This window comes from Haliaeetus leucocephalus, unplaced genomic scaffold, assembly GCF_000737465.1.
Source record: "Haliaeetus leucocephalus isolate CR32 unplaced genomic scaffold, Haliaeetus_leucocephalus-4.0 Scaffold840, whole genome shotgun sequence".
Classification (NCBI taxonomy): domain Eukaryota; kingdom Metazoa; phylum Chordata; class Aves; order Accipitriformes; family Accipitridae; genus Haliaeetus; species Haliaeetus leucocephalus.
Genome location: NW_010973276.1, coordinates 4,188,896 through 4,204,622, shown reverse-complemented (window position 1 = coordinate 4,204,622; position 15,727 = coordinate 4,188,896). Strand labels below are relative to the sequence as shown.

At 38.6% G+C, this 15,727-nt stretch overlaps 1 protein-coding gene across 1 annotated transcript in view; it reads right to left on the bottom strand.

Annotated features, from left to right (window-relative positions):
• DNAH10 (dynein, axonemal, heavy chain 10) overlaps window positions 1-15,727 on the bottom strand; it is a 57,267-nt gene that overhangs the window by 18,892 nt on the left and 22,648 nt on the right. The window contains exons 31-54 of the mRNA XM_010582244.1: window positions 15,106-15,375; window positions 14,828-15,011; window positions 14,401-14,535; window positions 13,842-13,994; window positions 13,089-13,277; window positions 12,833-12,979; window positions 11,766-11,957; window positions 11,478-11,596; window positions 11,151-11,309; window positions 10,706-10,841; window positions 10,455-10,577; window positions 9,806-9,940; window positions 9,275-9,491; window positions 8,676-8,795; window positions 7,602-7,747; window positions 7,040-7,192; window positions 6,251-6,511; window positions 5,430-5,602; window positions 4,962-5,055; window positions 3,721-3,888; window positions 3,229-3,417; window positions 2,397-2,568; window positions 1,240-1,443; window positions 356-436 (exon numbers count right to left, since the gene is read on the bottom strand). Coding sequence (XP_010580546.1) covers window positions 356-436; window positions 1,240-1,443; window positions 2,397-2,568; window positions 3,229-3,417; window positions 3,721-3,888; window positions 4,962-5,055; window positions 5,430-5,602; window positions 6,251-6,511; window positions 7,040-7,192; window positions 7,602-7,747; window positions 8,676-8,795; window positions 9,275-9,491; window positions 9,806-9,940; window positions 10,455-10,577; window positions 10,706-10,841; window positions 11,151-11,309; window positions 11,478-11,596; window positions 11,766-11,957; window positions 12,833-12,979; window positions 13,089-13,277; window positions 13,842-13,994; window positions 14,401-14,535; window positions 14,828-15,011; window positions 15,106-15,375 — 3,920 coding nt within the window. The remainder of the gene's footprint in view (window positions 1-355; window positions 437-1,239; window positions 1,444-2,396; window positions 2,569-3,228; window positions 3,418-3,720; window positions 3,889-4,961; window positions 5,056-5,429; window positions 5,603-6,250; window positions 6,512-7,039; window positions 7,193-7,601; window positions 7,748-8,675; window positions 8,796-9,274; window positions 9,492-9,805; window positions 9,941-10,454; window positions 10,578-10,705; window positions 10,842-11,150; window positions 11,310-11,477; window positions 11,597-11,765; window positions 11,958-12,832; window positions 12,980-13,088; window positions 13,278-13,841; window positions 13,995-14,400; window positions 14,536-14,827; window positions 15,012-15,105; window positions 15,376-15,727) is intronic.

Here is a 15,727-nt window from a genome sequence, read left to right as displayed (position 1 = left end):
CAAATTCAAAGGTTTCAGGTTTTTTTAAGAGTATGCCAGTTACCATCTTGCTTACGTACATCTAAGCCAGGCACAAAAAAAGTCTGCTTTCTGGGGCAAAAAGCAAGATGGTGTGCATGCCACATTGTCCGCAGAGTTGGGAACTTGAATTTCAGCAATTTTTTAAATCTATTTGAGTAAGAAACTTCCATCCAAAAACATTTTTTGACTGGGATTTTTGCATAAACCATTTAGGCTCAGGGTAAAAAGCACAATGGGAAATCAAATTAGACATCTATAGTAACTGCAAAGTAAAGAATATATTTCTTAGGCTATCCCAAGGGTTAATGGGTTAAAATACTGACTTTTTACATACCGACAAAGGATTGTGCAACAGCATACAAGGCCTGGGGGGGCCAGGGCAAGAACCAGTCAATACCAGTGTTGTTGACAAGACCTTAAAATAAAAGGATAGTGTTATCTGAAAAATTCCTTTGTAAAACTAGACCCTAACCTGCCAGGCAGTCCCATGCTTAACTTTATTTGCATCAAGAATCTGCAGGATCTGTCTTATTTGACTCCTGTTTAGCAACAAAATTTACCACAAAGTCAGTATTTCCATTTTGATAGTAAACAATCAACTTTGCACCTGTGCCCTGTTAACCCCATTGTACTATCCTTTAGGCTGTACCATTCTACAGCATGCAATCAAGAGCTGCAACAAGGTATTTTAATGCCTGGATTAGGATTCCCACCCATAACTATCTTTCACATGTCTCTTCAGTCTCCCAGGACTCCTTTCAGCCACATGCTGAAGCACAGGGCTCACCAGGCTCAGGTGTTTTTTCTCTCAATGGGTGTCCCTCTCACCATGCCCTTTTTTTGTCTTTGGGTACAAAAATGTTTCTCTTAGCACCGTCCTAGTTTCATAATGATTTAATACCAGACATTCTTCTGTAAACTACAGAAGAGAGGCTGCAGACATAGGCAGTATATTTCCAGTTCAGTGAGGATGACCAATTGATTTCTAGCTGTTCGGCTGGAAAATGAACTGATCTGGTAAATGCTAATCAATAATACTCACTGATACGTGGTAATTAACTGGAAAAAAAAATATCATGCACTCCAGATCCTTAATCATGAAACCTGCTCTGCTTAGCTTTAGCTGCCAGACATCTCTGAGTATCCACTGGAGATTTTCTCTTGCCTGCAAACCTGTATTTTGCAGGGAAGGGACTAAGCAGTGTGTACAGTTGATACCTGGGAAATTTCTGCACCACGTTCTCAGACTTTCACCAACTGGGGACATTCCCAGGACAATGTGAAGGTTACTTGCACATTTGTTTACAAAATATTGCCAGACACTCTCTTTAGCTGGGTTCATGCCAGCTTTAGTAGCTTCATCTCCGATCTGACTTAGTATGGTGTCTTTTTCATCATCTGGAAAAAGGGCTGGCACCATTCCTGTAACATAAGGACAGAAGAATGCTAGTGAGAACAACCAGTAAGAGAAAACCATATGGCTGGGGATATGGCAGATGAGAAACCAGAGTCACAAATTTTAAACCTAGTTCTGCAAAAATGATTCTGGGTAGTTTTGAATGAACCTATTAATCTCTCTATGCTTCTCCTCCTCTTCCCCAGCCCCCATGGAAAATAGAGAGGGAGTACTTAGGATGATGCAAGGGGATTTAGAGGAATGATTAATTCTTTTTTGGGGGGGGGGCTTCAGCAACACATACAAAATGTCACAAGAACATGAAGTGCTTTTAAATCTGCAAAGAAAATATTCATTAGTGTCTACAAACCATTAGTTCACATTTTCATTCTCTCAATCACATGGCAAATATTGCATAAGTTACCTAATGACAGCCATAAGCAGACCAGGAACAGGGAAAACTAGACCAAAGAAAGGGATAAGATTTAACACATCTGATTTCAAATCAGACTGTGTAGGAACTTCTATAAGAAAGGGTGGTCACACAGTGCCAGCTGCTGCTCATTTTCAGCTGCTGCATACACTGAAAGATACTAAACTATATTTTAGGACATACACATATAAGCAGTTGCTGCAGTTCAGGTGAATGCTATTCAAAGGCCAATGGGACAAAAGATGGGTTTGTGGCCAAATGCAGCTGAAGTTATACCTCAGTCTTGGAAGAAATCTGAGACCCCCGCAACATCACAATCAGCATGAATTAAGCCTATATCCTTCCCAGACACATATAAATGACTGTAAGAAGATGCCAAAAAGCCATTATTAAGCCCAAGATCATTTCATGTAGTCCTGAAAGGTTTAACTAACTAAAGCAGCAAAGGACACAGGGTGAAACAGTAATAGCTGTATCAAGGGTACAGTTGAGATTATGAGTCACAAATAGATACTGATTGGGAGTAATTGAGGCTGCCTGTGCCACCTGAAGTTAACATGTTGTTGATGAGTTCAAGGAAACTCTCTTCTGCTACATGGGCATCTGTAAACAAGAAGACCATTGACTTGTTCTCAATACCCAGCTTCAGGTACAAATTTTTCAAATCTTCTCGGAAATTATTTTCTCCGTATCCTCGACTCAAGATGATCTCAAATACCTAAGGATGCAAACATATACTGAGAAGACACAGATGGACCCAAGACATGATGCTAAGTATGAATTTCAGTTAGACTGGATCAAGGGTTTTGGTTTGGCCCCTATCATCAGTAAATGTGTAAGTATCAAAAAAATTATGCACTACATTCTTTTTAAAAATTACATTTGTACAACCCTGCAGGATTGCACTGTCAAAATTGCTTTGTGTTTTTCCTCCTTTTTCTTCCCTTTCCAGCCTCTGTAAGAGACTAAAAGTACCTTTAAGAGAAGAACATTTCCTATCTGAAATATTACAGTATCAATCACAACAAAGTTCCTCAAGCAGCATTGGAATGCTGCTATAATACAGATAAGTAACAAAAGCAGTAGTTAGGGACTATTAGTTGTTCTATGCCAAACCTATCCTTGTTCTCTGTCCCCAGTGCCAAAACCCAGATTCAGGCACTGAACAGCTTCCTGCCCAGATCACCCACAGTCATCATCTTAGACCTCCTGGCAATCACCTCATCCTGGTTTTCTCCCCACAGGGAAGAGATGCCAGCCTGATCTTATCTTGACTGAAGTGAGTTCCACCCACCCACATCCACCCTGCCAAATTTAATCCTGACCACAATATTGCTTTCCTTGTCTTCTTTCACTGCAAAGATGCAGGGTCACTAACCTCATATCTAGCTGTATAGGCAGCCAGTCTCGTTAGAGACTGCTTTCCTGAGCCTCCCACTCCTATAAGCAGGGCATGCCCATGATCCATCCGTATGATGCGATGTACATGGATTAAGTGCTCCAAAGCATCATCAAAAAGAACCAGGTTCATTTTAGTATTAACTTCATTATATTCCTCCAAAATTTCCTGAGAGAAAGGTGGACAGAATGTTACTAGGAGACCAATGAAACAATTAATAAAATAACAACCTATTTAGCAGCATTATTCCTTTCCCCTCCCTCAGGGAAAATAAACTGTTGGAAAAAACCGCCAACTCTGTAGCTGATCCTCAATTTTCATTACTGCAGACCCCAAATGGGTAACAGTGCACATCATAAAATTCTATGTGCGCGCAGAAAGAGAACAGATTTCCTACAGTTTGAGGCAGGCTACTGCCCATTCCTCTGACAGAGTCAGAATCAGGCACAGTTCCAAGCTGATGCACACTACCTGAAAGAGAGCTTTTGCTGCATCATAGTCTTGGATATCTTCATAAATACGAGGTTCTCCTTCACTCAGTGCCATTCTGAAATCTCCAAAAAGAATAGGATCCCTCATGGCCTGCTCCAAGTCATCTCTGAAATTCTCTTCAATCAGGTTTTTTATATGACCTTGTACCTTCAAGGATATGAAATGAGTCAGGCAACACAACAAAGCAGACAATTCTAAATCCAGTAACACTTAGAAGGGTGATAATACAGATTCTTGCTGAAATACTGACTGATTTCAAGGGGATACTTATGTCACTAGAAGATCCAAAGACCACAGCCTCCTATTGTGCTCTATGTATGATCTATAATGACCTAATAGGCAGTTCAAGAACCATTCAAGCCAATGGACTGCAGAAGTTTAAGACAGAAAAGGATAAGACTGTTAAAAAAAATACCTTTTCATATATTGGTGTAAATATTATATTAATAAACCTTCCTCCTCAGCATTCATAGATGTCTTACCACTAAGATTTCTGACGAATCTTTTAAGTCTGAATGAATGTACAAATACAGAAAAGTTGCGATACGATTATTCTGAGTTGTGAAAATGGAGCTGGAAATGTATCTTTGTTTATCAGAGGAGAAAGTTTTAAGCAGAAAAATCTGAAGGCATCTTAATCTACCTCTTTTCATCTAAGCAAGTTGCTTCGCAAGTTGCTTATATGTAAGTAAACTTTACCCCAATTCCTCCCCTAATCTCAAGGTGTAAAACTGGCATCACTCTCTTGTGTTTTAAGATATAATTTGCAGCATTTTCCAGTTTGCATAACAGAAAAAACTGAATCCATTGTTTAAGGACTCAGCTCTCATCCTTCTTTTTCCTACTTGACTGTATAGTCACATTCTGATACAATCTTTCCTAAAGGAAAATACTGACTTGAAGTGATTTCCTGAGTTTTCCCCTGCACTGCTCTCACACTTTGTCACCTGTGCCACTGCTAACCAATTTTCCTGGACAGGCAAACCGAGTGACACTTTCCATTCCTTCAGCAGACCTGCTCACTTAGTCTGCCATAGTCACTTTATTTTAGAAAAGAAAACTCCATGGGACATGATTTAAATTAACAGAGTAATGCAGAGGTTAGACAAGTCTGCAGTCTGTCTGCAAGACCTGAGTGCAACAGTTGGTAATGTTGCTGTTACAAATTAGTTGCCATAGTTATAGTCAGTGACTACTAAAAATTGAAAGAAATTACTCACCAATGCTTTGTCTGCTTCATTAATCAGCCTGTCATGGAAAACCCTCAGGCACTCATTTCTCCAAACTCTCACCATCTGGGTCACTGTTTGAAACCTGAATTAAACATTGAAATATCAGACTGCACCAAATGAGCTGCCATGATTCTTAAGGCCATATGGTTAATAACACTGACCAAATTCTAGATTGACTTTTTTTTACTCTTTTGGGGTTTTTTCTTTTCATAGTAACTGATTTGCTTGAATTTTTACCCCTGGATATCTTATTTAAGAAAGACTAATGCATTAGTGTTTGTCATCAAGAGTAAGATCAGTTTACGATGTTCCTGAACATTTTCTCATTCTGGTGAAGATTTAATGAAAAAATGACCAAATGTGACTGATTTCATGTACCAAATTACATCATCCTCACCTAGATTCATCCACTATAAATAGGTGTAGGACCGCTGAAGACAATTTTTCTATTCTTACCTCTCTGGAGTTGTAAGAACAAGTCCATTATAGACCCTGGAAAGATCCCGCAGGTTAAAAATGTAATGGAACTTGGAAGGAGTAGGGGGTAGGTCACAAATAATCCTTTTATAAAGCTCCAAAGTACACACAGTAATCTTGTCAGAGATGGTTGATATAGACTCATTAAACATCTGCAAACATGAGAAAGAAGTGTTTTCATGAGACTGCCCAGAGAGAACTCAGTGCTATTAAACATACTCTGCTTTCCAGGTTTTTTTGTATATTTCAAATAACTGAGGACAAACATTTTCAGAAATTCATATTCCTCCATAGTATGAACATTGTGCAGTTAAATGTTTTGGGCAGGCCCCAGCTTCACTCCTGAGCTTGCACAGTGCTGAAGATAACATCAAACTCCATGACTAGAATTTCCACAGCACTTCTATAGCAGAAAAGATAAACTAATGTTCCAGGTTACTGGCTAGTAATACAATCTACTGCATTATATTAAATTTTTCAGTGTCATTCAGGAAAGACTTTGCTGACCTTTGGGTATTTGGTTACAGGAACTATAACCAAATCATTCACAGGTTTCAACCTATGAAAAGCACCAGGTTTATAAATTATCTGCTGACTGGAATGTTTACACATTACTCAAGAATTTATCAAAACTGTGTAACCCAATGAGAAAGAGAAGAGGAAGGGAAAGGTTTGCACGAGGTTCTAAATATAAGAAAGCCTGATAACAGAAGATTTCAGGTGTTGCGATAACACAGAAATAAATGTCTATTTAAAAATAATAAACCTGTTGAGCAATCCTTTAAAAACAGTGAAATTACCGCAGTGTGGCCTTTCAGGATGGAGGCATAGATCAAATTCAGTGATTGCTCAGAAGGAAAAGGTATGTTAAAAACACTGAAGAGTGAGATGAACCTAGGGTCAACTTCATTCCGACCTCCTCCAGCTTTCCCCATGGCAGCAATAAAATCCAGGTCTCGAAGAAGTTTACAGTTCATCTCCTTACCGCGGTTGTACAAGAAACCTTTTTCTAGCAGCAGCTTCAACAGGGCAATGGGTTGCTGTGTGCCATACTCATCAACCTTCGTAATACAAAAGAGTCAAGATATTTAGAGCACAGTATATCAGCATGCTAATTACTGCTATAAATGTGGAAATATTGTGCTCCATACTCAGGCGAACATTATAAGGAGTTTGTAAAGCTCTAGCACCAATTGTGAACATTCATTCCAATGTCTCCTATGGGAAAAGCATCTCTTCTCTGAGATAAACTAAATGCATACATACTCTTTTGCCCCATTTGTAAAGAGAAGGGGAGGGTTTCTACAATACACAACCTGCAGGCAATATCAGGCCACATAAACATAATTTTAATGGCATAAAGAAGTGATCCAACAGCATCTTTTATATATAGGATAAATACCGTAACAGACAGAAACACACCTTACTGCACACAAGTCCAATGCTTCTGAAGATCCTAAGCTGAAATCCAGTTATGTACTTACTATGAATCTCCTTGACTTGTGATTCATTGGATCTGTGTATGAAGGGACCACACCAGTGCCACCCCAAATGTTTCTATACTACCTTGCAAACTATTGGCAGCTTACCCTTGGCATATTCATATCATCCATAAAAACAATGAGACGTTTTCCCATAGGAGGGCCATAAGTGTCTTTAGTTCGTTTCTCTACATTTGTCTCTAGGTTTCTCTGAATGTCCATTGATGTTGTACGAGAAGAAAAGTTAATCACTAGCAGCAGCTGCAAAGGGGAGGAAATGGATAGGAATGGATTTTTACCTGTTCTTTTTTTTAACTAGAGCATTCAAAAAATATTCTTTATATTAGACTGTCAGACATACAGGAAACACTTCTCTGGCCCATTTTTTCACTTGAATTACTGATGACAAAGAAAAGTAATCCCATTCTTAGCACTTCGATAATACATATTTACTTCATAAAATTGAATCTGTATATGGTAGAACAAACCAAAACATCTTTGATCCTGAAGGATTCTCAGACCATTCACACACGTTGGGTCTGCAGCTTGCAGTCACATTACTAAAGTCAATATTGCTACCCACAGACTCAGGCTTCACAATGCAAATTTAACACAAGGACAAAGAATGAAAATGCAGCTTTACAAACAAGGCAAAATGCCTCATACATACATTAAGGTCTTTGTCCAGATTGTTTAGGAAGTTTTGTGTAGTTGCTGTTTTAGATGTACCCGATTCACCTACAAGAACAACTGGGCATTTTATTTTTACCATCTGTTCTAGCAACCAAGTAGTGCGTGTTGTATCCACTGTAGGCACTGAAAAAGATCATGAATATGATAGCAGGTTAAATTAAAATGCAGTACAGCTGGGGGATTTATATTTATAGAATAGTGCTGGATCAAACTCTCAAGGTATTAACATGCAGTTGCACAAAGACATAACCTGAAATATCAACTCACTAACAATGTTGAAAGAAAAATTTAATTGCTCAACTGTCTCTTTTCAGGTTTTATCATTGGTATCTTTTCTCCTGTAGATACATTAAAAAAGAAGTTATCTTCCATATAGGAGAGTCATGGACTGGTTAAGCTCCATTTAATCCTTATTTCAAGGATATAATCAGGATTTATTTGGATGAGAAGCATTTTCCCAGAACTCTACAAAGATTAATTTTTTTCTATGTCAATAGCCTGCCATTAGGAGCAACTTTAGAGATCATATAATTATCTCTTGTGTCAATTAAGTTAACCTGTGCTTGCTGAAGTATTACTATAAAGTAACCTGGCTTAATTTGTCCTTAACTATGAAAAGCACCTGTCACCATTATACAGTGCTTGAAGTAACAACCAATAATGGCCTTAAGAATGTAATTTTTATTGACCAAGTACCTGAACCATGAAGCTGACATTTTTCCTCGAGTTTCTGGTAGAGCAGACTGTGAATCTTCTGCTATTCTGGCTTATAAAAGGCATTGTTAGCTCCTAGTAAGCCTTATTATCTGAAACAAGCTTTCATCCTTTCCACATTTCTTTATTACACAGTCCTGTAAATATCAACTCTAATCCTGCTAAACTACTATGACAAGAACATTAAAGAAATTGATTTGTGCCATCACAAGAAACTGAACCTGAGTGGATGACCTTCAGTACAGAAAAACAACAACTCATGTTAAGTGCCATGCACTCAGTGGTGGCACATTATAAATTAAAGGCATATCATCACTGTATTTTATCTTACACTCACCTAGAATGTCAAGAAATTTCACTTGAGGCTTATGGATATATTCAGGAACAAGTTTCATCCAAGGTACCCACTTTTTTTGAAATCCATCAAAATGAAAGTCATACAAAGTTGGCAGCTGACCTGCAAACCATTAAGCAACTGGAGGTTTTCTAGGACACTGAAATATTTCATAAGAAAATAATCTGATTGAAGTAAAAGGGAAGGGTAAGATTCTGGACAAAGTTCGGCAACACTGTGTTCTGCTTAATTGTCATTTAACCTAGTAAGACATCAATCAAAATTCTCCTAGTCCAGCACTTGGATCACACTACTGCTTTTTAAGCACCTTCCACTGGCTTTCCTTTCACATTTTATTTTTACTTTCACTGTTTATCTCTTCAGCTTGGCATAGAAAAGTACTGTTCTGTGAGGACAGACCAGTAGCTGAGAGTCATCTAACATCAGTATCTCTACGTGGTTTTCAGTACCAGTCCTTCAGAGAGCATATTCTGCAGCCAGGATAGCTAGTTGGAAGGAAGAACAATGTTCTGCCTTCGTGGAAACTAACACTTTTCTAACACAATCAATGGGATTCAGACTAAATTATGACAAGATCCTACCTGGCAGCTCCCCTGGCTTAGCCAGGATGTTGTCATCATAAACAGTAGACATGCAGGAAAGACGTTTAACATTTTCATCAAATTTAATTCTCCCAGCTTCAAGAAGAGCAGCGCCTAAGGAGGAATACAAAGCTTCCAAGAAGAAACACTCCAGAACATCAGGATCATCAGGCTGTACCACAACTAGAGCTTCCAGCATCACAGTCAACTGCACCACCTGTGGTAAAACAAGACAAAACTGTAAATAGAATTGCCATTCAGATGCATAAAAACTCTTAATATGTTTTCAGCTCTTCGAGTGTTTGCTGATCTTTTGTCCTTACAGGTGTATCTACTGATATGCGTTTAATGACAGGAGAAGAGCATTGCTAGGAACAGACTGTGTCTTTTGTCTTTCGGTGCTCATCCCTAGCAAACTGACCCTTCAGCACCAACTCTACTCCTGTGCATTCTTTGGGAAGTTTTTACTCTCTCCATCGTTCCATTTCTCTTTTTAGATAAATTTTTTCAACCTTTATCTCTATTTCTTACCATATTTAAATCTGTTTGAGGAACAATGGTCTTCAGCCTTTCTCCATGTCTGCCATTCACAATTCCCTCTACAATCATATCAATAAGGCAGGGCACATATTTTTGAAAGAGACGATTCAATTCAATTCTCTCTTGCTGAGGAATGAAAAAGACAATAATTCAGCACACAGAAACCTGGAAAGCCAATTTTTGACAGCAGAGCTTCCCATCAATACCTGGCTGACCAAGTATGATTGTTCTTGAAGGAATCACTTCTACCAAAGACAGGGTACACTCACATGAAGAAATGTGACACTGTTGTATGGACTGGGTTTTCAGCAGGTGAGGATCTGCATTCAGCAGGTGCTAGCAACTAAGTTGTCTTACTCCAACTCCCTGTGGACTTGAGTTTTTAATCTAAATTGTACAAAACAAGGACCTAAGCAATCTCACTGTTAAATCTTTGGAGATCAGGTAAAATGATTTCTTGGTTCTTCACGTCTCAGAAACAACCAGAAGTTAGAAAAGCTGGGAACTCTTTTTAGTCCTCTACTGCAAGCCTAGTGATTAGATCTGTTGTCAGAAAATCAGACTGCCTTTACAAAGTAGGGGGTTTTTTACAGCTGTCTACGGTTCAGTATACTCTCTGAACAAGTGCAGAAATTCCCACCTCATTTCCTCTTTCTTGGATCCACTTCTGCCAGTAGGGCTTATATTTCAGATTTTTAGGATCTACAAAGACCATTCCACAGCGGGATACAGTGGCAGGAGATGCATACTGTAAGTCACCAACCTATAAAATAATCACACAAGATAATCATACACTTAAACAAAGAACAGCCACAGTAACTGCTTTTCAGGCTTTGTAGACCCATCTGTATCTAAACTTTCCCATTTTTTAACAGTACAGTCATTACTTACCTCAAACAACAAAGCACAGTGCGACTGAAGTCTAATCCGCTCCCCATTTGCCAAGGTCAATAACTTGTTGTCATCCATGACAGAATTCATGTTTTCAACCCAGAGAGCATCCACATCTCCATCAAACAGTATGTACCTGTGGATACAGGAGCCAAGGGGCACTGACTAATCTCTGATTTTACTAACGTATTTCAGAATTCAGATGGGCCATCAATGGCATCAATGTCAGGCCAGGTGTTTTGAAGCCTCCTATTCATTTTTTATAATTCCAAAGTTTCCATCCATCTCACTGAGGCTAGAAACTCACAGAAGACAGAAAGACCCCTAGACACTTTCTATTTATTTAGCATTTGTTTTTTAAACAGTGCAGTATCAAATATTAAAAAAAAAAATGGATGTAAAACTCAGTATCTAAAAATCATCACAATGATTTCTAGCTGTCTACCTTCGCTCTTTCTTGTCAGTAGGCCTGTTGATGTCTCGAAAAATGTTTGACAGGACTCCATCTGTCCAGTCTCGTGTGGTAGGGTCAAGGATCCCATAAAGCTCAATCACACTCATAGCTTTAGGGTTCAGTGTGTAAAGCTTTGTCAATAATCCCAGCCTAAAGATACAGCAAGAAAAGCAATATTAAAATGACACAATACCATCTCATGTTAACCCAAGCAAATATTATGATCAGCTATTGATCCTGTCATGACTACACAAGGCTGAATAATGCAGTCTATGCCATTTTACAACCTGATTTCCATGCATCAAATTCTATACTCACTTATTTTGGGCCTGGCACAAAGCATTAATGACAACTGACTTGCCACCTCCAGTAGGTCCAACTACCATTGTAGTGTGACGAGTTAGCATTGTCTCATACATCTGAACTACTTTATCCACCTGAAAAATAAATATTGATTCCATAGACTGCTGTCCGTAATTCTTCTATGGACAAGATCAGCAGCTGGTCTATATCAGCTAAGCTTTCCTGGAGCCACTCTAGACTGCAGCAATGCATATCCAGCCTAATGTTTACAACAAAAACTCAAGCAATTAACATTTTTTATACCTGGACTGGTAAAACAATATAACCCCCTTCTTCCAGCACTTGTTCTACAGCATCATTAAAGTTAGGGTAGCGGACACGAGGGCAATCCAGGCCAGGAAACAGGTCAGAGATTAAGCCAAGGAAGAGAGGTACATCTTCAAACACAAATTTAGGAAGATTCATGTCTCGTAGAGCTCTCATCAGCACAACTTCCTAGACAAAACATAGCAGAATCAATCTTTACCAAATAGCTAACCAATTATCTAATATGTAGTAATTATTTCAAACATCTCTAAAAACTATTGCCTGATTACTTCAGTGCAGCTTTGAGAGTTTTCTTGGCATCAGTTACTAGTGGAAACAAAGGTTACTTATAAGGATTAAGCAGACCAATAGCTAAGAATAATACACTGCCTTTTTCTACCATGTTAACCAAATGCCAAATGGCTGGAGTGGCCCACACCACAGCTTCCCTGATTTGATCGTAAAATAACCAACTGTTTTACGAACATACCCAAGTTCTGTAGTCCCCTTGAGAGCATCAGTTAGATGCCAACTTCCTGCCAACCTGCAATGTGCATCTGTACATAACTTCACAGGAGAGTTTCATTCAGCTGTCTCCAAGTTTTTAAGAAAAAATTTGAATAAGAATTTTGCTAGGCAACTGGGTATCACAACTGTACATATAGCAATAAAAAATAGGTGTAAAAGAAAGCCATAAAAAGCAATGCAGTATTGAAAAACTTTCATTGAGCTACACAATTAACAACTGCATGACTGGAGCACTCACTGTTCAAAAAACAGCTTTCACTATTCATCCAGAGACATTCATCTGGCTATTTGAATCCTGGACTTAACAAGAAGTAAAATATCTCAATTTCTATAGATTTCCCTACTTTGACCGGAGCTCTGATGGTAATTTGCTGGCAGAGCACATGATGAAACTCAGTAAGAACAAAGTGAAATAATAAGACAAATAACACCAGTGCTCCTATTTCCAATGCAGACAAACTACAGCAGATGTGTAAACACAACCTCTTCCTAATGAAAAAGATTATCTGCTCAGGGTAACTAAGTAGCAAATCTACCTCACTGAGGTCTGCTGATCCTCTTTTCAGTTCTCCAGCCATCACCAACACTGACTTAAGGGCCCGCAGTCCAAAATCATAATGATGTTGTTTAGAAAGCTGTTCCTTTGCCAGCTTGTATAGCACTGTCATCTTTTTGGCAAGGATCTGTTTGAGATTTCAGTTAGAGAATCACAAATGTGTAAGACGCAGCCGAACACTGGCCATGCATACATAGGTGTGTACATAAGTATGGGTAGCAATAAGATTTTCTTACCTTTGCCATAAGGAACCCTTCAGAAAAGAGCATGATTTCACAGATTTGCTGAAGATCTGGTACAATTACAACCACAGGCCTGAACAAAGCTTTGACAGACTCAGGGAGCTCAGTCCGGCCAGCATAACCAGGATTCATCGTAATAAAAATGCCCATACGGCTATCAAGGGTAATTTCCTGTCCTTCAAACTAAAGGCATAAGAAAACATTAGAACAATGTGTATTTGGAATTGAAATAAGCAGCACTATTTGCTCAAAGAGAAAACCAGCAATACTGGGGCACCTACTTAAGACAACATGTTAAAATATTCACCTTTAGATAGTCATCCAGATACATTCATCCCACTGTTTGTATCTTGGATATAAACATCAAGACATTTCACACTTATCAAATTTTCTGTCTGAGGGTTTTGAATTCCAATAAACATCAGTAAATAAAGCCTCACAATCCACATCAACTTAAGTTACTCCTCTTCCTAATTACTACTACAGTATTATCCCATTTACTTACTATTGTCCTATTTAGCTTACTATTATCCCACTTCACAAAGGAAGAACCTAGCAAAGGATTAGGAAATCAGCAAGGATTTAACATCTCTGAAACAGAGAGTATATACTCTGGAGTTTGAAATGTTCAGCACAAATGAATTACAGAAGAAGCAGCCCTTTGATCTAATGATGGGGTCTAACCCTGAATCTTGGCCTCAAGAACAAGATCAGCCTTCACAATTACTCTTCTTTTTTAATGTTTACCTGAAATGTTTTCAACTGATTCATTAAAGCATTTCGAATAGTCTGAATCTGAGAAGAAATGACTGAAAGCACGGAAGCATCGATACGATTGAATTCATCAAAGCATCCCCATGCTCCACACTGGGTGAGACCAGAGAAAATTTTGCCAACTGCCTAACAAGAACAAGAAAAACTTCTCAGCAATGAATATATAAAACATTCAGCGTCAACAAACTTTGGAGTACGCTAAAACTCTTAATGACTGGGTAAAACCTCTGGATATTTATATATGCAGGAGCTAGCAATCAGTCATAAGGTCTTGCAATAATTACTTGCCAAGCGCAGATTGCCTATGATGAGCTTATACACATATCATCTAGTCATTGCTCCCCTGCTTGAAAGTACCTGAAATTCCTTCAGGAATTTATTCAAAATAGACATTTCTTATTGTATTTCATTATCAACCTGGTATCTCTAAGGGAGGTACTTATGCAGATGTTCAGAATATGTCCTTAACCTGGGCAGTGAAAAAGAGCAGTAACTGGAACTTTATCAGAGAACACAGATCTTTAACTCTTACTTTGAAATCCATGCCTTCTCCACAGTTTGTCACTACACACAGCAAGCCCAGTGCTTTGGCCAGATCCTTGGTTGTTTCTGTTTTCCCTGTACCTGCTGGCCCTGCTGGTGCTCCTCCCAAAAACATTGATAAAGCCTTTGGAGACAGACCAAAAAGCAAAGCAAAGCTTGGATTACATTTATATTAGGTTAGTAGCAAAATCACAAGTGAACCCTTGGGCACAAAAAGCCTTAAATTTTTTCTGTGAATTCATTCTATATTTTCTTTGATGCAATCAAGTTAGAAGGACATCACAACTGGTTTCAAATATACTAGCCTCAGAATTGGCATCTAGAAGATAACAGAAAGTGGCAATAAAACAATCATGTGATTGCCTAGAAGCGTATTTTAAAAGGGTTTGTTAGTAAAAATCTCCTTGAACATATACCTGTGTGAGTGTAAGATAAATACGATCTGTAAGCGGGGTGATCACAAGACGTCCATTCAAACCCATATACTCATAACCATATGAAAATGTGCCTGTGCACTGCCGCACATTCAGTTCATCTGGCTCTCGGTCCCAGTAAAAACGCAGCTGGCTTTCCCATTCAAACTCCTGAGCCTGCAGAATGCTACACAAGAGACACTTGCTCACATGAGGTAAAAGGATGGAAATAAAATTTATGCATTTGGTATTTTGTCAATAGGTTGGGGGGCAGTGTTTACCTGTCTCTTACGAACGTATCAACAATGTCTCTGGCATGAACATCAATAATGAGAACAGTGTTGTATTTTTTCCTGTCATTTTTGCTCAAAGGCATTGTAATGCGGGTAACGAGGTCATCAATTTGCTTATGCATTTTTTTAGCATAAAGTTTCATTGCCTGTTTTTCTCCCTTCTTCACTTTCCGAAAGACATCCTCTACCTCCCAAGTCCACCACACCTGATTAGCAGCCAGCACCATCATGCCTTGGTAGAGTAACATCCAATCAACTCTATGGGAAATACACATAGTGAGGGAGTCTGAGTTACTGTTTATTCTAAGTAACTGAGCAGGACAGGAAAAAAAGAAAAAAAAAAGAATTTCCTTCTATTTCTGCAAGAACTGCAACATGAGCCAAACTCTACAGACATGTACAGAATTCTGTTAAGGTATGTTGTAGTATTTCAAAAGCCTAGGAAATACTCTGATAGAAAAGCTGCCTATTCCATGTGTAAAGATTGCCAAGTGGAATTCATAGTGAGAAAAACATACTGTGCACACAACAGTAAAAATAAAAACTCAAGACTTAGGAAATTACATACGATAGATCACACAATTTTTTCTGGTCAGTTAAAATACTACAT